Genomic DNA, 26255 nt, shown 5'->3' with positions numbered 1-26255 from the left:
TCAGTGAGGCAAAGGAGAGCCATTTTGGCGTTTCAGCAGCTGTCTTTGAAACGATTCTCCCTGATTTATTATATGCACAGATCTTTTGTAACAGTTTGTATATTTGAAAAAGAAATTTAGGTCAGCCAATTTGGGTTAAAATGATCACTTGTGCTGAATTGACCTAGAAGGGGTACAGTTGAGAAAGAAATGGAAAGGACTTTAGAACAGGTAATGGGGCTCAGAATTCACAACTGTTCTAAGTCAGATTTCTAGTCCTTAAGTCACCGTACCAAAAGGAAATACAATTTTATGTGGGGAAATGGATCACCCTTGCCTTATCCTCAACTCCTGCCTTTCCTTTCCTTCTGCAGTTCTAACTTGGCAAAACGCCAAATCCTAGAGCAGTCTTCGTCATTTACCTCCTCCATTCTTTGGAGGCCTGAGGTGCTGCGTGCTGCTAGGATTACAGTAGTACTTCCTGACCGCTGTGCCTCCCAGTCTTGCCTCCAGTCTATTTTCCACTATCACCAGAATGATCTTTCTATAATGTATCTGATTGTGTTCGGCTTCTCCTTGAAAGTCCTGTATGGGCTTCTCATAATTTTCAGGATGAAAATCCAAATTCCTTAGTGTGGGGAAAACCACCCTTAGTCTTAGAGATCTGGCCCCTTCTAATTTCTTACATCAGAGATCACTCTTTTCTTCTTTCCATATATTCTCTGTACTCCAGACATATTAACCAGTGGCATTTCTCTGAACGTTCAACATTTTTCTCATGACACTGAACGTATGATGTTTCTTTTTCCACGCATGCTTTTCTCTCCTTCCCAAGGTCATCAATTATAGGTCATATAAAATCCCCAAGGTTACCTCTAGAAAACATCTGACTTTTCTCTCCTGGTCTGGATTGGTGCTCTTCCTCCATGGCTCTCATAGCACTCTACATGTAGTGTTTTCAGTGGTCCCTAACTTAAAATATTGTTGTGGTCCACATGCCTCCTGTATCACTAGACTGTTTCCTCATGCCTGTCACTGGTTTGCACAGCATAAAAGCCTAGAAGTTTGTGATTTAGTTAGTGTATGAAGTAACAATTTATCAGAGACACAAAATTGCTAAACTAAGCCCTGAGTGTTATGAATGTGAGAAACAGAAGACGTTTTCCTGCCTTGGTCATAAGCTCAATTGTATAGACAAAAGGATCCGTGTAAGCAGTTAGAGATTAATAAAGTACAACATTAACGAGGACTTAGGTTGAATGATACGAGAATAAAATATAATCAGGTTTCAAATCCCTTGGCATTTCATATCTGCTCTTTATTTTTCTCCTCAGTACTTACCCACTGCTAGCTGCTAGCATGCTCTACCTTTTACTTCTTTATCTTGTTATGCTCATCTCCTCCACTAGGCTGTAGTTTCATGAGGAAATTTTTTTTTTTTTTTTTTTTTTTTTTTACAGAGAAAGTGAGAGAGCGTGAGTGTACACTGGGGAGGGGCAGAGGGAGCGGGAGTGAGAGAATCTTAAGCAGGCCCCCCACCACCCAGGCCCCCCTCATGAGGAATTTTTATCTCTCTTTTCACTATGGTATTTCCAATGCCTGACATATGGTAGATGCTTAAGAGATATTTGTTGAATGGTTGGAATGGTGTTCAGAGAAGGAAGTAATCGCTGGAAGATAGTATAGATATTTATGAAAGACTTCCTGGAGAAGTTACATCCTGCAACAGACCTTGAAAGATAAGGTTTATTAGATAAGTTAAAAAAAAATCAATTTTATTTTTATATGAATTTTTTTCAGATCATATGTTCTCCTAATTTTCTTTTAAAGCTTTATATGGTTTTCAGAGCCCTCATTATTCACTCCTTTTAGAGTTTGACAGGGTTGACCACAAAGCCTGTTTAGTCAGTAAGTGATGGCAACCCTTCTATACTATTTGCAGTAACTGCGTATGTTTATTATGGATGCAATAACACATTGTATTCAGATCTTCTTTATTCTCTATGTTATGGTATCTGGGAGCTTTTGCTTCATAGCCAGTCAAAATAAGTACAAATGAGTTTGAATTTGTAGGCATATTAGGGCTCTGGTTGTTTCATGAATTAGGGGTCATAACTGACCATTGTTCCTGTAAGTTCTTAGATTTTAGCAAATCTTGATCAGAGTTTTAAATATGTATACACACATATGTCACAACGTTTATCATTGCATTTTCCCTTTTTACAGTTTCCTTTTCTGTTTCTTTCTCTTCCAAGACTAAATTAAAATTAGCTTTTGAATTAAAACTATTAAAAATGTTAACTCAACAAAATGAGTTATAACTGGAACATGTAGGTAATATAGATTTGCGTTATTCTTTTACCAAAAAAATTTATTAATTGATTTCCAGTACTGGCTTTGTGCAGTGTTTTTTCCTAAGTACAGAATTAGATCATTTCTTAGGCCATTATAGCTACAGTAGATTTAGTAAGCATATAGACTACTTTATTTTAGAGGTGTGGTAACTAAGACACAAGGACAAGTGATTTGTCCAAAATCAGACTGTTAATTTGTAACAGGGCCAGAATGATAAACTAGATTTTTAGCTGTTGTTGAGAAAACCAAACTGTGGCTAACCCTTCTATTATGCCAGTAACTACTTTATTTAAAAAAAATGTTTTTAATGTTTATTTATTTGAAAAATTTTTTTTAACGTCTTATTTATTTTTGAGAGACAGAGCATGCGTGGGGGAGGGGCTGAGAGAGGGGAGACACAGACTCTGAAGCAGGCTCCAGGCTCTGAGCTGTCAGCACAGAGCCCGGACTGGGGCTGGAACCCACAAACTGCGAGGTCATGACCTGAGCCATGAACTCTTTGATTCTTAAATAGAAAAGTGAAAAAAAAAGTTTCTAAGTATCGTGTGCCTATCCTATATATATCCTTTTCTTGTATTCTCTGATATTTTCCTAGGATTCACATTTTAATTGAAGTGGATTATTCGAAAATAGCCCCTTGTATTCTGTGCTTTTTAGGTTCTTTTTTTAAAGAAAGGAGCTCTGTTTTTGGGGGGAAATAATTGTTAAATATAGTAGGTTGGATAAGAAGAAAATGGCTAAAGATGTGGAAGCAGTTAGACAACCTGAAGTCAGGACTGGAGTTACTCCTGGTTGTAGTTGCCTAGTAGCCATTAAATTCAGTTACTTATTTTTAGTCTGTTGTGTTCCTGTATTATACTTTCGATGACTTTGCTGGACTTTTTAAAATCTGTTGGTTTGACTTAGTCTGATATTTGATGTTGTTTTTCTTGTCACTTGTATGCCTGTAGCCTGTGTTTTGGCATGGCAAGTCATAACTGCCCTTTGTTCTGTTGCAGATCCCTGCCTGTCACTGAGTCCACCATGTTTCACAGAAGATGATCGATTCAGCCTGGAAGCTCTTCAGACAATCCATAAACAAATGGATGATGACAAAGATGGTGGCATTGAAGTAGACGAAAGTGATGAAGTAGGTGGAAAACTTTGCTTGGTGTTCTCTTAAATTTCCCTGTTGTTCCTCAGGTGACTCAGCTCCATCTTTAACATCTTCAGTTTTTCTCTTTGCATTTTAATTTATATGGTTTTCCTTTGTTCTTTTCTCCCCACGCCTATAGAAGTCTTCCCAGTTTAATAAGAATCCTCACGTTCTTGCATTTCTCAAGCATAAATCTGTTTTGACGGTATCAGTTATCTGTTGCTGCTTTACAAACCACCACAAAACTTGGTGGCTTCAGGTGACAACAGTTTATCATTTTTCCTGATTCTCTGGGTTGATTGTGCTCAGCTGGGTGTTTTTGCTGTTCCCTTAGGTATGGGTTGAGGTCACTGGTGGTTGCGTTCAGTTGGGGACTCTGCCGGGGCTGGAATGATGACCTCTTAGCCTTCACAGTCTGTCTCCATGTGGTCTCTCATCGTTCAGAATCTAGCTCAGGCTTCCTTACAGCATGGCAGCTGGCTTCCAGGGGGCAGTGATCGGAGACAGCCAAGTTCCCATGTGAAAGTGCTTATCATGCCCTTGCTTGCCAGTGCATGTTAATATCAAATTGGCTTAAAGCAAGTTATTTGGCTAAGCTCATAGTCTGTGTAGGAGAGGATTATACAAGGGCATGAATGCCGGGAGTTGTGGCTTATTGGGGGTCACCAGTGTACTGGTCTGCTGTACCTGCTGTGTGTGTAAATCATGTTTCATTTCTTAAGCATTCTCATCTTCCCCCCAGCGTACCTCCAGTGTCCCTCTTAGGTTCTCCATGGAAGTTGTTTTCTTCACTTGGCTGTAGTCTTACTCTAGCCAAATCCCCTGGCCTGAAAATGTTTGTCATGGTTGAGTTGCTTCTCTTTTGGTTCATAGGATACTAAATTACATTATCGTCTAATGTTACGTAACAGTGACATTCTCTAATCACATTGTTATCTAATAGTAACATTCTCTTCAGATTAATTCTTGATCTGCCGTATAAAACATTTGTCCTGCAGATGCACATCCTTTTTTAGGCTCTACTGGACTCCCCCATCTCTAAGCCAGGCCACCTTCCTGACCGGCGTATATTGCTTTCTGTCTGACATCTTTTGAGTGTTCTTACTTCTGCTTTCAAGTTAGTTTGTCTGAAACAAAATCTCAGCTCTCCTCTTTGAAATCCCTCACTGTTCAGTGGCACCTCTGTACCTACTTCTCCTCAGTTCTAATTCTTCTAAGTCAGGGTTGGCAGACTTTTTGTTGTAAAGGCCCAAATTATGGGTTGAAATGTGTCCCCCACACACCCCAAAAAAGGACATACTTTGAATTCCTAACTTCTGGTTCCTCAGAATGTGACCTTATTTGTAAGTAGAGTCATTTCAGATGTACTTAGTTAGGCTAAGGATATACTAGACTTGTGTGGGCCCCTAATCCAGTATGCCTGGTATCCGTGTAAGAGAGGAGAAGCACCATGCAATGGGGAGAAGATGACCCTGTGACAATGGAGGCAGAGGCGGGAGTTACAGCGCTGCAAGTCAGGGAATGACAAGGATTGCTGACGACATCAGAAACTAAGAGAAAGGCATGGAAAAGAGTTCTCTGTTTCTACAGAGCTCAGTTTCCTCAGTGGTCAGGTGGGTGGGACTGAAAGTTCCAGCCCTCTAATCACCTGGTCTTTGTGCTGACCTGCCCCGTCCTGAGATGATCTAGAGGCCCCATTGTAAGTCATCTTTTAGCATGAACTCAGGTGTGATCAAAAGGGGCAAAATACTCTCCTATCGCTCAGGAAATTCCTGTGCCAGGAACCAAGGACAAAGGCCAAATATATTTCTTACTACATCACAGTTACAGAAACATCTAAGTCTGAAAAGAATAGCAAAAATGCACATTTTTTTAAGTCATTAAAAGTGCCACCAGAGGGAGATCTGTTAAAGTTGTGTATAATATATAGACAGAGAGGTATTAAGTAAGCTTATGCAGGTATTTGACAGCCTATTTAAATGTATCTGATTGCATAATAGTTCCTCGAATTACAAGTTATTCTAATCTTTTTAACCTCATCGTCAGGTATTAAATGCTCAAATGTGTGAAGTGTTATTATCGCCATGCGAAACAAAGTAAGCATGTGTGGCTATATAACTTGTACCTCAGGGAGACTCGTCTTGAGTCATTCCAGTTTCAGTGGAGTTCCAAACATTTTGTAATAAAAGTTAGAACTAAAAACCTTTTGTTAAAATTTAAAATTTATGTTAAAAGAACTTAAGAATTCTGTGGGTATGACAGGTGCTTTGATGTTTAGAAACAGAAGATGCTATCCTTGGCTCTGCATTTCTTCTAATATTAATATTTAAAAGCAAATAAAGTATGCCTTTATGTTTCATCAGTACCGTACAGAATCTAGGAATCCACTGCCCAGTGTGTAGCTACTAGCTACATTGGGCTGTCGAGCACCTAAAATTGACCTGTGTTAAAAGTGTAAAATGCACTTCAGATTTTGAATATGAGAAAAATAGTGTAAAATATTTGAACTTTAAAATATCGATTACCTGTTGGGAATGATAATATTACAGACATAGTGGATGTAAGATATAAAACTAATTTCATGTGTTTCTTTTTACTTTTTTTTTTTTTTTTTTAGAGAATTTTCTTTTTTTTTTTTTTTTTTTCCACGTTTATTTATTTTTGGGACAGAGAGAGACAGAGCGTGAGCGGGGGAGGGGCAGAGAGAGAGGGAGACACAGAATCCGAAACAGGCTCCAGGCTCCGAGCCATCAGCCCGGAGCCTGACGCGGGGCTCGAACTCATGGACCGCGAGATCGTGACCTGGCTGAAGTCGGACGCTTAACCGACTGCGCCACCCAGGCGCCCCTCTTTTTACTTTTTTAATGTGACTTCTGGAAAAGTTAACACCACTTACTTATATCAAATTAATTTGTATTGCACAGCTCTGATCTAGAGACTGGCATGTTGTAGACTTTAAGGAATGAGTTGTTAATTCTGTGGCCCCTGGACTGTTTGGTGCCTTCTGTTCAGAATAGCTACATCTTGATTTGTATTTCTTACAAGTGTCTGTTTTTTAAAGAAGTAAATGGTAATACCGTTATGGGTTTCGAGCAGTCATCATTCAAAAACTTAATGAGTTTAATAGAAAATCTTTTTTTTTCTTTAAGTTTATTCATTTATTTTTGAGAGAGAGAGACAGAGAGAGTACATGGGGGTGAGGGGAGCAGAGAGAGAGGGAGAGAGGGAACCCTAAGCAGGCTCCACACTGTTACCATGGAGCCCAGTGTGGGGCTTCGAACTCACAAGTGTGAGATCTTGACCTAAGCCGAAACCAAGAATCAGACATTAACTGACTGAGCCACTCAAGGTGCCCAATGGGAAATCTTAATTAAGAAAATTAAAATACCTAATTTCTTGTGATTTTTTTTGGTTTGAAATGTTATTTTTTTTAATTTAGAAAAATATTTAGCATTTGAAAATGCGAGTTGAAAACTTAATTTTTTTTCTCTGTAGTTAGTGCCTCTGCTTTTTGTTTTTTTTTTTTTTTTTTTTGTTTTCGGTTATATGAGAAAGCATTTACTTTTCTAATTTATTCATGCATTTAATATTGAGCTAATATTTGAGGGTCTGGTTATGCCAGATACTCAAATAGAGCTTAGAGTGTATCCGGGACAAAACAGACAGAATCCCACATAAATCTTCAAGCCCTTCAGTGAACATTCTGTTGGGGTGAAAAGGCAGACTAAACAAAAAACAAAATAAGCTGAGAAAAGAGGGCTGAGGACAGGTAGATGATAGATAGCTGTGATTTTAAATAGGGTGGTCATGGCAGGCCTCATTCAGAAGGTAACTCACATTTACTTAAAGTGTATGCTGTATTCAGTACTTGGACAAGTAAGAGAGTAGGTATCTGGCAGTTTTCCAGTACTATTCTCAAACTGAAATTAGAGGACATGAGTGTTTTAGATTAGGAACAGGATGTAAAGCTTTTGCTCCGGCCTCAGATCAAAAAGATTAGCTGTCAGTGCATGCTCAATCTGTGTGTGACCTGTTTGGATTGAGTTTTTGATTACCTTCAGGGTTGTCTATTCTGCCAGCATTGAAGATATGTTGGAAAGTATAGGTACTTTCTTAACAAATACTTTGAATAAGAGAAATGGATGGTTTCATTGCCCTGAGCACAGTGTAGGAGGCAGTGAGAATTCATGTTGTTATTGCCTGCTTTGTGACTGAAAACCTTATTATAGTTTCTAGGATGTCTGAACTTTGTTGTCTGTTTTTACTTTTCCTCTTTTTAAAAAAATTTTAAAAATCCTTTCCCCTCACCTAATTTTTCTTCCTTTTTATCCATGCTTCCTTTTTAGTGAGGTCATTTAGAATAAGTAGTTTTAGAGTTTTTGTTCTTATCAGCTGTTTGATGTATATAATCAAGTTTAAAACCAATTTATATAAAAAAAACTGTACCTGGTATTTTGGTTTTTCTTACATTTAGCTGTTCTGCCTGAAACGTACCTTTGTCATCATTTGTGTATACACTGCTTAGAAAACTTAGCTAACAGCACAGATATGTGTCTGAAATAAGGAGAATCACGATGAAAGCAGGCAAAAGTAGGGTTAGAAAAACCTAGTAGAAAATACCTTTTATTTATTATTGTTATTATTTTTTAACGTTTAGTTATTTTTGAGAGAGAGAGGGAGACAGAGCGTGAGCAGGGGAGGGGCAGAGAGAGAGAGGGAGAACCAGAATCTGCACCAGGCTCCAGGCTCTGGGCTGTCAGCACAGAGTCCAATGTGGGGCTCGAACTCACAGACCATGAGATCGTGACCTGAGTCGAAGTCAGACCCTTAACCGATTGAGCCACCCAGGCACCCCTAGAAAATACTTTTAAAATAGGATCAGTGAGTTTTGGAATTATGTGGAGTACTGCTTCCAAAGGAATAAATGCATGTAGTTTTTACTGAAAATTTTAAGTTAAAGTTGTAACTTACATATTATCTTTTGCTATGGAGCAAATTCCCCCCAAACTTGGTGGCTTACCGCAGCGAAAGTTGACCATCTCAGTTTCTGTGGGTCCCAAATCCAGGTGTGGCTTAGCTGGGTCTTCTGGCTTGCGGGGCTTTCACCAGGCCGCTGTTCAGATACCAGCTGGGATTTCGGTCTCAAGGCCTGGTACACGGGGCTCTGGGCCCCCACGGATCTTTACTGGTTGTTGGTTGGAGATAACAGTTTCCTGACACATGGCTCTCTCCATGGGGCTGCTGATAGCGTGGCAATGGGTTTCCCTCAGAGACAGTGGGAGGGCACTCTGGGAGAGAGAGAGAGAGAGAGAGATGGAGAGAGAGCGAGCTAGTGAGTGTGCGCGTGCGCAGGAGAAGGCAACAGCATGGAAGTTCGTCTTTTTGTAAGCTAAGCTTGGAATTGGAATCCCTTTTTACTTTTTTGCTATATTCTCTTTGTTAGAAGGGAGTCATTAGGTCCAGCTGGTACGCAAGGGGAGGCTGTCAGACAAGGTATGAAGGTGAGGATGTTGGGCTCATGAGGGGCCATTTTAGAGGCTGCTTACCAGTTTGTTTCTGTGCTCTGCTAACTAGAGACATTTGATGGGGAATTCTCAAGCCATGGAATTATAAAGTAGAAAAACAATAAACTCATAGAACTTCTTTCAACAGGCTCCATATTGCAGGGGACCCATAATAAGACTTCATGTTGATCTTAGTATATGTCTAGAATTTTAAAGCATTGATATGTCTAATTAAAATTATCTTTGAAAATTTTTTTTTTTTTTTTTTTTTTTTTTTTTTTGCTGGGGAGAGTGAGAGAGAAAGTGCGAGTGGGGGAAGGGCTGAGAGGCGAGAGAGAGAGAGAGAGAGAGAGAGAATATCTTAAGCAGGCCCCGATGTGGGGCTTGATCTCACAACCATGAGATCATGACCTGAACTGAAATCAAGAATCGGGCACTTAGCTAACTGAGCCACCCAGGCACCCCTAAAAGTATCTGTTAAGCAGTGGGTTGCATGTGTAATCATGTACCAGTACCACTTATGTGACCGAAGGATCACTTGGCATTGACCTGAAAAGACAAGCAGGGTAGAGGTGAGGTGAGGACAGTGGGTGCTACAGAGCTCTTGCTGTCTGTTAAGTTGTAATTATTGAGGGGTTTTCCTACGTATTTGAAAGTTTTATAGTTTCATAGTTCAGTTAACTAACGTGTCATCATAAAAACAGACTTTAAATCTTTCTGGAAAATAATAGCAATAAGCATCCAGTTTAGGGTGGCCGAGGGTGTTAATAGGTATTCAGTAGAAAAAAAGAGGGTTAAATGGCCAAAATTGGGAAGTGATGGATTCATTTAGTTTTGTTACTACCGGAATTCTCGAACTTATGTTTATGGCTTTGTGTACTAAAAGAATAGGAAACATTTATTGAACATTTACTGTTTGTTTCCACTCTGAGCACTTTGCATGGATTATGGTATGGGCTTCTCACAGCAACCCTGTGAACAAAGAGGATCCTCTTTATCTTGTTTGCAGGTGAGGAAACAGGCTTAGGGAGGTGAAACGGTATGCCCACGGCCACCAGCTTGTAAGTGCTACAGCCCAGGTTTGATGCCAGACTGAATTCATGTTCTTGGATTCTAGTGTGTGTTGCTTTCTTATGTTGATGAGTACAGCACATCACCATCATTATGCCCTCCCTGATACAGTTTACAAATCAGTAGCTATATGTAAGTAGTGTATAGATTTAGTAGATGTACTGATACCTACACACACACACACACACAGTTGTATTAGATGTATTTGATATATGTACACATGCTGTAATCCTGTTACGCCTTTTTATAGTGTTCACAAACACGCAAATTAAAAATGAGAGAAAATCAAATATAAATGGAAGTTCTAATATTTTCTCTCTCATGAGTGGATTAGATTGTATATCCCTATGGGGTCTGGGGAATTGAAACTGGAGACTGCTGCACGAATGAATTATAAAGCAAGATCTGTTTTCAGTCACATATACTTCATTCCGTTTTTATGAGAACAGGTAATTGTGAGGAGTTTTCAAAACAAATTCCTACTAGTGTTAATATTTATTCTTCTCTAATTTTCATTGTTCACTATACACAGGTTTCTTTTTCCTTTTTAAAAAGTTCATTTATTTATTTTGAGACAGAAAGAGAGAGAGCGAGAGAGCGGGAGCACAAGCCATGGACAGACAGAAACAAAGAGAAAGAGAATCCCAAGCAGGTACCAAGCTGTCAGCTCAGAGCCTGACACAGGGCGTGACCTCACAAACCGTGAGATCGTGACCTGAGCCAAAACCAAGAGCCAGATGCTTAACTGAGCCACCCAGGTGGCCCTGTATATAGGTCTCTTAACTGTGTAGCATATCAGTTCCTGATGTTCTTTTTTTTTTTTTTTTTTAATGTTTGTTTATTTTTGAGAGAGAGAGCATGAGCAGGGTAGGGCAGAGAGAAGGGGGACAGAGGATCCAAAGCAGGCTCTGTGCTGACTGCAGACAGCCTGATGTGCGGCTCGAACTCACGAACCATGAGATCATAACCTGAGCTGAAATCAAGAGTAGGACACTTAACCAACTGAGCCACCCACGTGCTCCTAAATTTTTTTTTTTTTTTTTTTTTTTCCTAACTGGAGTTTGGGCAATTCAGAATAATATAGAGGCTGTGTGTTTGGAAGCAAGGTAGACAAGTGGTTGGGGCACTCTTCTTTGCATGATGCCTACGGAATGAGGAAGCAAAGGCGATAAATCCATAGGACAAAGTGGATCACTGCAACCAAATCTTTGGACTTAAGGAAGAGAAGTGGATGAAAAGGAGTTGGTATAAGTTTAAAAGATTGCTCTAGGGATTCAAAGTATGCTTCCTGGACAAAGTGGCAACTTTTGGAAATGCAAATACTCAGGTCCCATCTCAGACCTACTGAATCAGAAATGTGGGAGTGGGGCTCAGAAATCTGTTGTAACAAGTCCTCTGTTGATTCTGATGCCCATGTTGTCCTTTAATAAATGTAATAGCTGTTTTTGCACTATACTTTTGTAACAGTTTTTATAATCTCAGGCACAGTATTTATATTTGGCTACTGTGATGGTCTTGCAAAAGATATTGTTTCCTGCCCCTATGCTTTGTGATTTCACTTTGCCCAAGTCCTACCTTAAGTTTTTCTTAATATGTTCTACAGGAAGTCATAAACATGTATAACACAATAATTATTACTGTAAAGCAGAGTGTGCATGTGTTTTGCTGGGGACAGAATTCTTTACTTTTGCTCAAGTAAGATGGTTTTATAACTTAGAATGGTTAAGAACCATTGTATAAATTATTGAGAGAGATATTAAGAGCATATGTTTATTATTTCATAGTTGTGCTTGGGATATTTCTTAAGTTCTAAGTTTGCTGCCCTGCTTTATCTAGTTGAGTATCTGGGCTCTTTATGTTTTGTCTTGACAATTGTAGTACCTCTTTACTGGGCTTCTTTCTCTGTCTCTTGCTTTTCCAGTTAATTTACCAACTGCTATTATCTTTCTGTTTATATTTGATAAGATCTAATTCTCCCAGACTGTTTCTATTCTTGTGTCTCCTTGTCCCTCAAAGCAACCACCATAATAACCAGAGGACTTTGTCTTAACCCTACCCTGTCCTGCCATCCAGACTGTCTTGCCCTTGCCTCTGCCCCCTCTGACTTTGATGTATTATAATGGGTTCCCTCTTCTTTTTTTTTAAGTTTTTTTGTAAATGTCTTATTTACTTTGGGGAGTGAGAGAGCAACATGTGCGAGAGAGGGGGAGCGGCACAGAGAGAGTAGGATAGAGAATCCCAAGCAGACTCTGTGCTGTCAGCATGGAGCCCCATGTGGGGCTCGAACTCAAGAGCCATGAGATCATGACCTGAGCCAGAATTGGATGCTCAACTGACTGAGCCCCCCCAGGTGCCTAATGGGTTCCCTCTTCTTGATACATCCTTAGTTGCATGTCATTTGAGGAGTTCAGTACATATGGATTAAGTGGGCTTTTGTGCTGCCAGTAGGTAGGTACTTAAATATCATAATAGTTTCTGTGGAAAGATAGGTTTCAAATGGCAGATACGTATATTTAAATGCAACCAGTTTATAAACTGGGAATGAATGGTCTATAGATGAGATCTGTCTATAAAGAGCCAAAAACTTACGAAATCATTTTCAACTCAGCACCTTTGCCTCTTTCTAGGAAGTTACCACAACCCCTGCTTCAACTAGTAAATCTTTTAGTCCCTTCCTCCAAATTATTTCCTCTTTCTTTAGTCAGAATGTCTGGCAATTATGTTTTCATGAAAAAGAATCCTTTCCCATTCTTGTTCCATTCATTTTTAATTTCCATTGACAGGAGTTTTGTGTTACATACCGTTGTAGACCGGATGAGGGCAGAGCGGCAGGAATGTGAATGAGGACCTGTGTCTGTACTGAGCGCAATGTCCAGTCCTGCCCCTCTCCTCCCCTTCTTCCCTGGGCATTTTCAGGATCACGGCGTGGCACTGCATTTACGGAATGTATATTTTTTGAGTGTGTAGCAAACTTCACGTATTGTCTCGTCTTCTGAAACATCTTTCAGTTGGGGTGTACAAAACCTATTTATTCCTGTTTCACAAATGAGTTAAATAAATTTGTGCTTTTACTGTAACATTAACTCCATCTGTCTTACTTTGTTGTTATGGATAGGGTGACCATATAATTCATCATCCAAACTGGAATACTTTTGAGAGTAAATGAGGTTGCTATTAATAATTACACCAGGACAACAGGTGAATGGGGACTGTCCTAGGCAAATGGGGCCATGTAATGAACTCACTCTGTCTTACTGCAGTCTGCTTTCAGTTGTAATTACCTTTACCCATGTTTTACGTGCTTCACTAAGTTGTTATTAAATTGGTCCAAGTATTGTGCCAAGGTTTGTGCTATTAGTAAAGCTTGGATTTCAGTTTAGTTTATCAGGCTGTCTTTATGTATGGAGCACTTTGTTTTCTAGTAACATGATAGAGACTTCAGCATTATTCCATTTTTTCTAGAGTTAAGTGATTTTTTTTTTGTCTTTTTATTCCCTGGAAATAATACAGTTTAACAATATTTTCTGTATTAAGGTGAACTAGTACTCATTGACCCTTTCGTTGATTGCTAGGATTTTTTTGTAGTAAGTTTCTGGTTGTCCCAAATTTTCATATCTGAAGAATATTCCATAATAGTCTAAATTTTCCTATGCACCTATCCAGTGTTTGGCCTGCCAGAATTTCTCCCACAAGTAAGTGCTGCAGTCACTAACCACATGGTCTCCAGAAGACTGTTTTGCTCTAGGCAGCATTTCGTGTGGCCTTAAGGTAAGGTGCTGCGCTGTATCAGGGAGCTGGATGTAAGGTAAACTGTTCTTTTCCTCAGATAGCCCTGCCGTATGTTGATTATACCATCATGGTTCAGAAAGCGTTTATGGTGTCTCATATGCTCTTTAGCAATGTTGTTTTGGGATAGGCAAGACAGGTCATATCCCTGTTTTATAGATGAGGAGACGGAGGCTTAGATTGTTACTTAGGTCACATAGCGTAGGAGCGGGGATAGAGCCCAACTGTCCCAACTTCCGTTCATTCTGGAACATGTTGAGACACAATTCCAGGTTGTTGCGTTTTGAACTTGTGTTCAGTTTTGAGCCTTGGACTCAGAAGGAGTCTCCCTGGATACGTTCTTGAACTGTGTTTCTATTAATGACCTCAATTTGAGTTGCAGACCTCTAGACGTTGATGTCAGCTCTTTCACTAGAGCCTCGTACCTGCTTCTTCCCCGTATTTGTTCTGAATCATACTGACTTACGTCTTAAGTGTTATCTTAAGCATGGCTGGAGAACCTGCCTCACCTCACCTTAAAGACTACTTTCCCCCTGTATTTCCTTTAGGCTTCCTATCCTGGCTTTGCTGGGTCTGCCTGGCTTGACACGGCTCATGGCATTGATCTAGTACTGGTAACACCAGGTGTTGATGAGCTGCTTTTTATTACCCTCCCACCCCCCAGCCTTTTTATAGGGCTATTGGGCCTGGAGGCTGAAACTATAAGGCTATGAAACTCAGTTGGTAAAGAGAACCTTTTTAAAACTGAAGGAATATTTTGTCTTAATCCTGAAAATGTTTAAAATAATCGATAAAAAATCTTTGAGAGCCTTTCACTTTAATTGCTAACACTTGCCAATTGACCTTTATTTTTATATCTCCTAAGTTCCTAAAATTTCTTTCAAGTCTTAGAGAAGTACAGGAATTTTTATGGTCTTTAAAAACTATTTTTCGAACTAAATAGCTGGGTTTTTTTTTTTTGTTTTCATTTTTCTTTTTACTTAGTTCCTTCAAGGGCTTGGGAAATATGCTTAGGCTCCTGACCAAGGGTGTTGTTGAGCATTCATTTAAAAACAAAACACACCTAAGGCTTTAAAGTTTCTATTTATATATATAGCACTGTATGAATATGGGGCAGAATGAAACAAACCAGCATAGACTTCCACGGGCTTACCCTCTACTAGGGATGTAAAGACAATGTATGTCAGGGCATATTATGTACTAGGGATACATGTGAATCGTGAAAGTGCTCTTGTGTCTCAGAAGAGAGACTGTACATTTGTTTGAAGAGCATCTAGAAAAACCTGGAGTAGGAGTCCTTGAGATGGGCCTTTGGAAGTGGGCAAGGTTTTCACAGGTGTAAACGATAGGTGAGACACTCCAAGAGGAAGGGTCAGAGTAGGGAAAATGCATTAAAGGAAGAACAAAGGATACTAATTTATGTAATAGAGAATACTCAGTCTGACTGGAGTATGGTGGTGTGGGGGATAGCATTGAAAAGAACTTGCTTTTTTTTTCCTTTTCCTACTTCTGGCTACTTCTCTGATCTCTTCATTGTTCTTACTTTTCTTGCACCCCAAACTGTATGTATTCCATAATTTTTTTTTTAAGATTTAATTTTTTTTTAGAGCAATTGGGGTTTACTACAAACTTGAGAGGGAGATACCGTAATTTCCCGTATACCTCCACCCCCACAATGGGGTGCGTTCTCTTTCATTATCACCCACCACATTGGTATGTTTTTTACCCAGAATGAACCTACACTGACATGTTGTAATCACCCCAAGTCCATGGTTTTCATTAGGGCTTGTTGTTGGTGTTGTATATTCTCTGGGTTTGGATGAATATATAAGGATATGTATCCATCACTAAAATGTTACACACAGTATCTTCACTGCCCTGAAATCCTCAGTCTTTATTGTTTCTGGTGTTTCTTCTGTTTCTCTCTCTTTCTCCTGGTATTCCCATTACACCTATGTTATACCTTCTGTAGTTGCCTCATAGTCCTGTTTTGTTTTCCTTCAGTCCTCTTTTTGCTTTCTGGGTTTTGAAGTTTCTTTCAATACATCTGTCCTCTACCGCAGAGAGGTTTTCTCAGCTCTGCCCAGTCTGCCCATCAAAAGAATTCTTCACTTGTGTTATAGTATTTTTGATCTGTAGCATTTCTTTCTGGTTCTTTCTTAGGATTTGCATCTCTGCTTATATTGCTTATCTGTTCTTACATACTACCTACTTTATCCACTAGAATCCTTAGTGTATTAATCATGGTGATTTTAAATTCCTGGTCTGATAATTCCCTACTATGTCTGGGTCTGATGCTTTTCTGTCTCTTCAGATTGTTTTTTGCCTTCTGGTATGTCTTGCCATGTTTTCTTGAGAGCTAGACATGATGTATGGGACAAAAGAAACTGCTGTAAATAGGCCCGTGGTAATAGGGTGGTGTGGTGACGGGGGGAGGGGAAGTGTTCTGTAGACCCATGATTAGGTCTCCGTCTTTCATTGAACCTATGGTTCTGGACTGTAACCTTCACAAGTCTTTCTCATTTTTGTTTTTTTGTTTTCCCTTAGGTGAGACAGGATGGCTGGAGCGAGCTGGAGTTGGGTATATCTCTTCTCCCACTGGAAGGCTAGAGCCCAGTAGAGTTGAGCTGAGCCTTGTCAGTTAGGCTCTGATAATACCCTTGCAGGTTAGGCTCTGGTTAACTAGTTGCCCCTGAGGGGAGGCCTTGTTAAGAGGAACAGAGTGCTCTGGAGCACACATCTTTTTCTCAGTTTACAAGGATTATATTCCAATATACCCATCATAAGTTGAAAATGTTGTAAGTCGAACATACGTTTAATACACCTAACCTACTTTAAATGTGTTCAGAACCCTGACATTAGCCTACAATTGGGCAGAATAATCTAACACGAAGCCTGAATATAATAAAATGCTGAATATCTCATTAATTTATTGAATACTGCACTGAAAGTGAGAAAAAGGAAGGTTGTAGGGACGCAGAGTGGTTGTGAGTGAATTGGTTGTTTACCCTTGTGATTGCGCGGCCGGCTGGGCGATGCCATGCCACTGGCCCTGCCCGGCAGTGTGACAGTATCGTAACACGTGTCGCTAGCCCGCAAAAAGATGCGAATTCGAAAATCAAAGTACGGTTTCTACTGAATGTGTATCTCTTTCGCACCATCATTAAGTCGAAGAATCCTAAGTTGAACCATCCTAGGTTGGGAACCGTCTGCATTTGGAAGTGGTCTTTTCCCCTCTACCTGCCAGAAGCAGGAGGAGATTTCTCTTCAGCGTTCCCTGTGGTAATCTGGTTGAGCTCCTGGAGGCAAATCTCATGATACAGTAGGCACCGCTCCGCTCCCCTCCACCCCATGACTGGATATCCCTGGAGGTTTTACCTCTCAGACTGGCCTGCATCGATCCTGCAGCCCTTCCTCAGTTAGTTTGGGTCCCCACCCCCTCCCCGATCCCCCAGCAGTTTCGGGTCCGTGGCCTCTGCTTCGGTTAAAGTCAGCTGAGGTTCCCTGCATTTGCTTGCCAGTCTCTCCAGTCTTGGGGGCAGCAGTTTGTCCTGGGCCCTCCCCTCTCTTACAGATCCACGAAGAGTTTACTCTTTAGTCTGTTCAACTTTTTGCTGGTTGTTAGGGTGGACTGGTGACTTCCAAGCTCTTTACACTGGGATTGGAAAACAGAAGTCTCTTCCATAACACTCCTGTCTTTGGGCCTCTTCTGTTCTTTCTTTCCCTTTCTAGGAAGTTTTATTCAGGCTCATGGCTTTAATTATCATTTTTGTATAAGCTTAGTTCTGACTTCTCTAGTGAATTCCATTCTCACGTTTTGCCTGCTAAGATCTCTAACACAGCATCCTAAAAGCTAAAAAAGAGAATGCTAAAAATGCTAAAAAAACAAAACAAACAAAAAAAAAGAAATACATTGCTGTCTTTCTTTGTTTTCCTTTCTAGAAAAGTTCACGCTGAACCAATCACCACCTTCCTCAAAATACTGTTTTCTGGGGTTGCCTGGGTGGCTTAGTCGGTTAAGCATCCAACTCTTGATTTTGGCTCACAGTTCGTGAGTTCGAGCTCTGCATTGGCCTCTATGACACTCTAGAATCAACATCCAGGCAGTTTTTATTGGTGATCTAATCCACTAGGTCAGTTTTTCTAAATTAATCATCACTTTTTTAATTTCCCCTTTTTGCTGCTAGACCTTACTTTCTTAGGGTGATGATATTTTTCTTTTGCACTCATGTTAGTCTGTGTCCTCCAAGAAGCAAACACCAGTAGCAGATTAAACATGCTAGAAATTTATTAGGGGAATTGCCAGTGAGAGACAAGGGTAGGGAGCTGGGAGAGGCCTTGTCCTGAACTTGGGTGAAGGAGAGAGAGAAGGAAGGAAGGAAGGAAGGTAGGAAGGTAGGAAGGTAGGTGCAGATGGTGCTGACGGAGCAGACCCTACTTGGGATTCTCTGTCTCCCTCTCTCTGCCCCTCCCCCATGCTCTCTTGCACTCTCAAAAAGAAATATTTAGAAAAAAATATCGTTGGGGTGCCTGGGTGGCTCAGTGACTTGAGCATCCGACACTTGGTTTCATCTCAGGTCGTGATCTCTTGGTTTGTGGCTTCTAGCCCCGTGTTGGGCTCTGTGCTGCCGGTGCAGAGCCTGCTTGGGATTCTTTCTCTCTCCCTCTCTCTCTGCCCCTCCTGCGCTCTATCTCTCTCTAAAAATAAATAAATAAACTTCTAAACATTTTTTAAAAGTTTAGAAAATACTGTTTTCTTCTTTTTTTTATTAAAAAAAATTGTTTTTAATGTTTTTATTTATTTTTGAGACAGAGACAGCATGAGTGAGGGAGGGGCAGAGAGAGAGGGAGATGCAGAATCTGAAGCAGGCTCCAGGCTCTGAGCTGTCAGCCCAGAGCCCGACATGGGGCTCGAACTCACGAGCTGTGAGACCACGACCTGAGCCGAAGTCTGACGCTCAACCGACTGAGCCACCCAGGCACCCCTTTTCTTCTCTCTTCTATGTCATTTTTGTTGATGGTATCCCTGTTTTACCTACAACTCAGGCTTGATGCTCCAGTCTCATCTTGGTCTGCATTTTTGTTTCCCTCTCGGAGTTGTTTTATTCTTTGATTTCTGACTTGTCTTGTCATTGCCAGTCTTTTCCTCCTTTAAAATCCATTTCGACTATTACTACTTGATTAAAACACTTTGGAACATATTTTGTTTTTCTCTTCCCCTCCCCCCGACTCAGCAACTTCTAGTGGGTCTTCATAGGCCGGTGGTATCAAGCTGTAGTGTGCAGGAGAGAATCGCCTGGAGGATATGTTGAAACCCAGGTTTTAACTGTAGAATTTCTGATTCCGTAGGTCTGGGATGAGACCCAAGAATTTGACTTGCTGACATGTTCCCAGATGCTGACATTGCTGGTCCAGGAACCACACTTTGAGAGTCACTACTAGAGTCTACCACATACAGCCCAGACTTCTTCATTTGGCATTTAAGACCTTTTATGGTGTGGTCATAATCTATCCTTCTAGCCATTGTCATTTACTCTGCATCTTCTTGATGCACTCTCTCCTCTAGCCACAGTTAACTGCAGACAGACTGCTCTTTGTACACATCCCATATTTTTATATGCCTCTCCGGGCATTTCACTCATGATTTCTCTGTCTCTTTCTGTATGTTAAATTATATGCAGCTCATAAGATTAATTTTAAGATTTAGCAGAAACAGAATGTCATCCATGTAGTTATTCATCCATCCATATAGAATGTCTTTCCAATAGTCCTCGCTATTTTACTGTGTGTGTGTGTGTGTGTGTGTGTGTGTGTGTGTGTGTGTGTATGTGTGTGTGTGTGTTCTTCTATTACTCTTCTAAGCCAGGGGCGCCTGGGTGGCTCAGTCGGTTGAGTGACTGACTTCGACGCATGTCATGATCTTGCAGTTTGTGAGTTTGAGCCCCGCGTTTGGCTCTGTGCTGACAGCTCAGAGCCTGGAACCTGCCTCGGATTCTGTGTCTCCCTCTCTGTGCCCCTTCCCTGCTTATGCTCTGTCTCTCTCTGTCTCTCAAAAATGAATAAATGTTTAAAAAAAATTTTTTTTTTATTATTCTTCTAAGACAGAGAAATTTCTTGCATTTGGTTTTCCCATATGGCATTTGTTGCTTTATAGTTTAGTGTGACCCTTATTTTCATTTCATTTCCTTCTGGCAGACAACTCTGTGTTTTACCTGTCTCTCATTAGTTACATAGTATATGTGTGTGGTGATAGAAGGAAATTAAATTCTTTCTGTGGCTATAACTAGGAGGTCAAACAAGCCTCCTAGCTGGGATTGTCATATTCAGAGAAATAGGAATACCACTGTAGGATCATCATATTCAGAGAAATGGGTCACAGAGGTCCAAGCAGGTAGGGGGGCCGGAGGAGTGGCAGGTGCCAGGCAATCCAGCTTTGTGAAAGGCATTTGGCACACTCGGGGCTGCGTGCACCCAGCCCATGCCTGCCCTGCCACCATGATGCCCAGGAGGAAGATCAGGTCCACTGAGGGAGCAGTGAAGGAGGAGCCCAAAAGGGGCATCAACAAGGTTTTCATCTAAACCTGCTTCTGCAGAAGTGGAAACCAAGTCAAAAATGACAGCAGGAAAGGCTAAATCTTCAGATAAAGAAGTGCAAACGAAAGGGAAAGGGGAGCAAAATGAAAACAGGCTGAAGTGGTTAAGAAATGAGAGGAGACTTCCCTGCAGAAGACAGAGAAACTAGCAATGAGGAGAGTCGCCTCTGATGCAGCAGGAGAGACAAAGCTCAGTCTAATTAATATTGCATACCATGTCTTTATCCGTGGTCCCTACCTCCCTTCTTACACAGTCCAGAGGAACTATTTTGTAAATGCAACTTTGTTAACAGTTCTACAAACAGTTTTAAGGAGAGAGTCCCACCTTATCCCTTTTTTTTTTTTTTTATGTGTAATTGCTTTTTAAAAGAAGCAAAATCATTTCCTGGTTGTTTATTTTTTGGTACAGCCAGAAAATGGTGGGATATTGAGTGTGGGAGGCTTTGATCATCTTGGGTGTCAGCCTGATATTCCATATGTAGGGGTAGTTTTATATCTTATAACACAAAGCATATTAAATGGTAACTTGATGTCAGTCATGCATTTAATATATCTTGAACATTTTAAATGATTTCTGTTCCTGTGTTGCTTTTGGTAGAATTGTTTCTTCAAGAAAACCACTCCTTGAAATCTTGGCTCTCCCTGTCCTAATTTTGTACACTCTGTAACATCTTTGGTTATTGTACTCCAGTTTTCCTAGTAACTTTGTTAGTGTGCCCTGACGGATGAAAATTTGAGTGTGTGGTGTATATGATACAGTGAATTAGTGGGCCGTAACTGTGTAACATTGTATAATATATGAAGATATTGGTACTTAATACCTGTTGAAGGAAAGTTTGCCTCCAGATTTTAAGCTGGAAAGTCACCAGAATAGCTGCTTAGAAAAGAATCATAAGTGCATGATTTTTTAGGGTTTTGGTACGTATGTGAAGAGCTGTATACACATTGAAGTGTCTGTGTACTGATGCTCAGAACAGCCAATAAAATCTCAATTATGACAAAATAAAACAACCAAAAAACACAAAGAAACAGGTTATAGTTACAACCCTGAGTCTCACTGATGGAAGTATTTTAAACTCTTCAACTCCGAAAAACCAAAGAATGATAAAAAGACATGAAAAAGTATAATATATGGAAAATTAATGTCATCTCTTAAAGGTTGGGTTAACAATCATGAGAGATGAGCAATACATTTAAAGTAAGTAATATCTTTTTAATGAATAAAATTGTGCCTATGAAAGATAATGAATTTCTTGAAATTCTTGATGGTTTAAATATTTGAGGTATATCTTACATTCAATTCAGTGCAGAAATTTTAGCTCTACAGTTTCATTAATTTTGACAAATGTATATACCCATGTATCCAGTTTTGATACAGTTGTGCCATTTTGATTCTCAAATTTTGAAACTGTTACTTTCTTGTGTAGACGATAGCGAAGAGAAATCTTTGTGTTGCTATAAAATCTATTAAGTGTGATTGGTCATAATTTTCCTTTTCTTTCCCGCTGCTAGTTTATTTCCTATACTTTTCCCAACTATGTGGTAACTAACCAGAGATCTAAGGATTGGGGTAGGAGGATTCTTTCCTCTCTCCTTGGCAGAGGCCATGTAAGGCTACTGGGAGGCTCATCCACCTTCCTGTGTGGCTGTAAACTGTATGTTCTCTCCTGTTACTGTCGATTCATTCACTGTTTGTGCTTCTTGCAAAAGCGAATTTTTCCATCCAAGCGCTTCATCTCATTTCCCGTCTCCTGTGGACAACTTGAGGACAGTGCTTTAGCAATGTACCGTTTCCTACTGATCTTTCCCATCTGACTCAAACCTGCCATTGTCTTGCACCTCATAAACGCAGCAGTATGAAAACTTCCAACTCTTAGTTCTCCCTTTGGTGATTGCCCAATTCCTTTCTTCTTTTTTTCCAAGAAGTTCCCTCAAAAGGATTTCTGTACTAGTTTTCTCATCTCATTCTTGAAGTCACTTAAGCTTTTGCCTCTGTTACTCCTCCAAAACTGTTCTAACTATGCTCCGATTTCTGTCTGGTCTTATTTTCCTTCTGCTTATACGGCTTTTAAGAACAGTTCCAGCAGTACAGGACTTCCTGTGATAAACCCTTACTGTTTGTCCGAAAAGGTTTTTATTTTGCCTTCATCTTTGGAAGCTGTTTTTGCTGGGTAAGAATCCTAGGTTAGCAGTTTTTTCTTTCACACTTTAAATGTGCTTCCTAAGTGGTCTCTGGATTATGTTCTCTGACAATTCTGTCCTCCTTATCTCTGTTTCTCTGTTCCTATTGTGTTTTCATCCCCTCTCCCCCCTCCCAAGTTGCTTTTAGATTACTCTCTTTATCCCTGACTTCAAGCTATTAGATTATGATGTGTATTGGTGTAGTTTTCTTTATGTTTCTTGTCTTGAAGTATATTGATCTTCTGGGATCTGTGGGTTTACAGTTTTAATAAAATTTGGAAAAATTTCGGCCATTATTTCTTGAAGTATACTTTTTTGTCACTCCCTCTTGGCTCCTTATGGACTCCAATTACACTTATGTTAGGCTGTATGAAATCGCCCCACTGCTCGCTCTCTGATTTGGATAGTTTCTCATGCTTATTGTATTTAGGTTTGCTGATATTTTAGTCTGTCATGTTTATTATTAATCTCATTCAGTGTATTTTTCATCTCGGTCATTGTAGTTTTAATGTTTAGAATTTTGATTTGGGTCTTTAAAAGAAACGCTTTGACCTTACATGTCTTCAGTAACACACTCAGAATTTACTTTAGCTTCTTGAATATATAGAATATAGCTGTAATAACTACTTTAATATCTTTGTTTACTAATTCTCTCATCTTTGCCATTTTTGAATTGGCTTTGATTGAATTTTCTCCTAGTTTTGGGTTCTGTTTTTCTGTATCTTAGCATACGAGGTGGTTTTTCATTGGATGCCAGACATTGTAGATTTTACCTTGTTAGGTACTGAGTATCTTGTGTCCATAGAAGTGTTCTTAAGCTTTATTCTAGGACAGGGTTAGGTCACGTGGGAGCACTTTAATCCCCTTGCCTTGTATTTATAAGCTGTTTTGAGGGCAGAGTCCATGTAGAATTTAGTCTGGGGTTCGTGTTCCATAGTACTGAGACAAAACCTTTCCCACAAATTATGAGATTTTTCACTCTGTCTTATTGGAACAAGCACTATATGTAATCTGCTGTATGTAATCTTCAGGGATTGTTTCCTCTAAATTTTTTGTGTGTCTTCTTTCCTTAGCTTGCTATGGCTTTCTTGTACTCACGGGCTGATCAGTAGTCAGTAAAGACTCCAGGCAGCCTTTTTCTTTCTCTCTCTCTCTCTCTCTCTCTCTCTCTCTCTCTCTTTAGATAATCCACGCTTCCCTCTCTGTGCAGTCCACTCTTCTCTGTACCGAGTCCTGTAACCCCTCCTCTCCCTAGTTCTCCCCAAGCTCCCACCTCCACCTCTTCACCTCAGGAGGCTGCTGGTCTCTGCCTGATTCCCTCTTTCTGTGCATTATCCTGAAAATTCTGGAAGTTCTCTTTAGGAATTAATTTAGCGCAGTCACAGGGCATACTTTATTTATAGTCTCCAGGAATCACTGTACTTTGTTGTCTTGATGTTCATGACAGTATAGGACCTTATTTATTTATTTACTATTGAATAGACTGATGGAATCATAGGTAGTTTTGTTAGAGATTTTTGGATTATAATCAATAATAATCTCGAAGAGTAGTCATTATATAGGTGATGTATTGGTTCCTGTAAAACAAACTTCAGCTCATAAATACATTGTGTTTTACAAGTCTTTGTAAATTAGTTGTTTGACTCTGTCGTCTGTCATCTCTCATCCGATCATTCAGTTGAATTAGTGTCATAAATACTGGGTAAGTTCTCCAGCTAGCGCATAAAAGGCTGTGGTCTAGTTTAAATGGTGTTCAAAGTCAATGTGAGGCCAGTTGAACTCTGAGCTGTTCTGAGAACAGAATCCTAAGGAGGTCGTTGGTGCATTTATTGTGGGTAAACTGAAGATTGACTGATGGGTTTTTGATGTTGGAAACTTAGGGAGTGGGATTAAGGGCTGAAATGGTACTGTGGCAGCTGGACAAAGTATAAAGTTAAGATGTGGAAACCGTCCAAATCAGCTTGAAATTTTCATTAGTATAGATTTTTAATGTTTGAAAAAAAATTGAATGTAGGATCTGAAGAATTTTTTCTCAGATATTAAGTGATTCACCTTTTTTCATTTGTAATTCCATGAAAACATGTGCCAGTTGCCTGTGTTCTCTTAGGTTCTGTGTAGGTGTCATCATTTGTCTTAGATGAGAAGATCAGAGTTATTAACACAGAACTATCTTAGCACTAGCCCGTGTCCCTGCATTGTTACAGCATTCTGTGTGGTAAGTATCAAGCAGGATTTGATATTGCTGCTCTGTAGATTGAATTCTTAGACCAGTGATTATCAGTGGCGTTTTATAGTGCCTCAGAGTCATCTTCTAGCATTTCAAGAAATGATGCAAACCAAGGCAAAGATTTAACTCATTATCTTAAAAATGATTTACATGAAATAGCTGAGTTGTTGAGTGTTTACTATATACCAGGCACTATTCTTTACACTTCATATGAAATAAGCCACTTAAACCTCATAACCTTTTGATACATGACTCTTGTCACCATTTTGCTGACGAGAAAACTGAAGCACAGAGAGGGAAGTAACTTACTAAAGTCATACAGCAAATAGTAACTTTGAGATACAACTACACTAGTATGTATTGGTCTGAAGATTGAGTCTGCGCTCTCAACCACTGTGTTCACTTTTGGGATGAAGAATATGGACAATTCATGCTTTATTAACATGGTATTATTTCTAAGAGTTTGGGAATCAGTGCATTTTTCAGAACATCCAGGTTAGGATGGTGGTGTGAATAGTGGTGATGGACTTAAACTTTGGAATTCTTTAAAATTTATGTTGGTATTAGGTTTCCTAAATAACTGTATGAAATGGAATGAATTGCCAACCCTCCCTTAGCCTTAGCTTTTTCGTCTTTACGGGTGAGAATAACAGTGATCCTTTCTGGTATGCATTCTTTCCCATTAGACATTATACTAAGCTATTTTAGTATTCTTTTTTTTTTTTTAAGTTTATATATTTGGGGGGGGGGGGAGGAAGAGCCATACTGTCAGTACAGACAGAGCTGGATAGGGACTCAAACTCATGAACTGCGAGATCGTGACCTAAGCCAAAATTAAGAGGTGGATATTTAATCAGCTAGGTCACCCAGGTGCCCTGGAACCCATTTACTTTAACTGACTCACGTATGAGACCTTGGACACTGTTGATGACAGATTTCCTTGGGAAGATCTCTGCTTACGTTGTCAATGAAAAGGCTGTGGTTTTCCTCTTCATCTCTGTGTTATGTATGTATTTTGTTTCAGAGGTCTGAAATGGTTGTCTTAAGAATATTAGGAAATCCTAGCTTCTTAAATGTCTGTTATTTTCCAAAATGTATATTAAACCTACCAGACTACTCAAGGTGAAAGTAATTTATTCAGGCTTTAAACTTCAACAGCAATAATAACATTGATATATAAAAACGACTCAAATTACTTTTATTTTCTGACGCTCCCGTGTGCTAGGTATGCATTTTTAAATGAATTTTCTTCATAACCATTTGTGTTAGGTAATTTTATTTTCCTCACTATACAGAAGAGAAATACGAGGCTAAAAAGAATGTAAGTAGTGGAGTCAGGTTTCGAATATAGTCTGTTACACTCAGAGTCTGAGTGCTTAACTGTGATGATAAATCACCTCTCCATGAATATTGAGATCTTAAAA

General features: G+C 39.7%; 1 protein-coding gene across 2 annotated transcripts in view; it reads left to right on the top strand.

Annotated features, from left to right (window-relative positions):
* The window catches only part of STIM2 (stromal interaction molecule 2), a 152156-nt gene that overhangs the window by 60089 nt on the left and 65812 nt on the right, over nt 1–26255 (top strand). For both annotated transcript variants that reach the window (XM_030314070.2, XM_030314071.2), the window contains exon 2: nt 3333–3463. In XM_030314070.2, coding sequence (XP_030169930.1) covers nt 3333–3463 — 131 coding nt within the window. The remainder of the gene's footprint in view (nt 1–3332; nt 3464–26255) is intronic.

Source organism: Lynx canadensis, chromosome B1, assembly GCF_007474595.2.
Source record: "Lynx canadensis isolate LIC74 chromosome B1, mLynCan4.pri.v2, whole genome shotgun sequence".
NCBI lineage: Eukaryota > Metazoa > Chordata > Mammalia > Carnivora > Felidae > Lynx > Lynx canadensis.
Note: the sequence above shows the minus strand (reverse complement) of the source record. Positions and strands in the feature narration are given on the sequence as shown.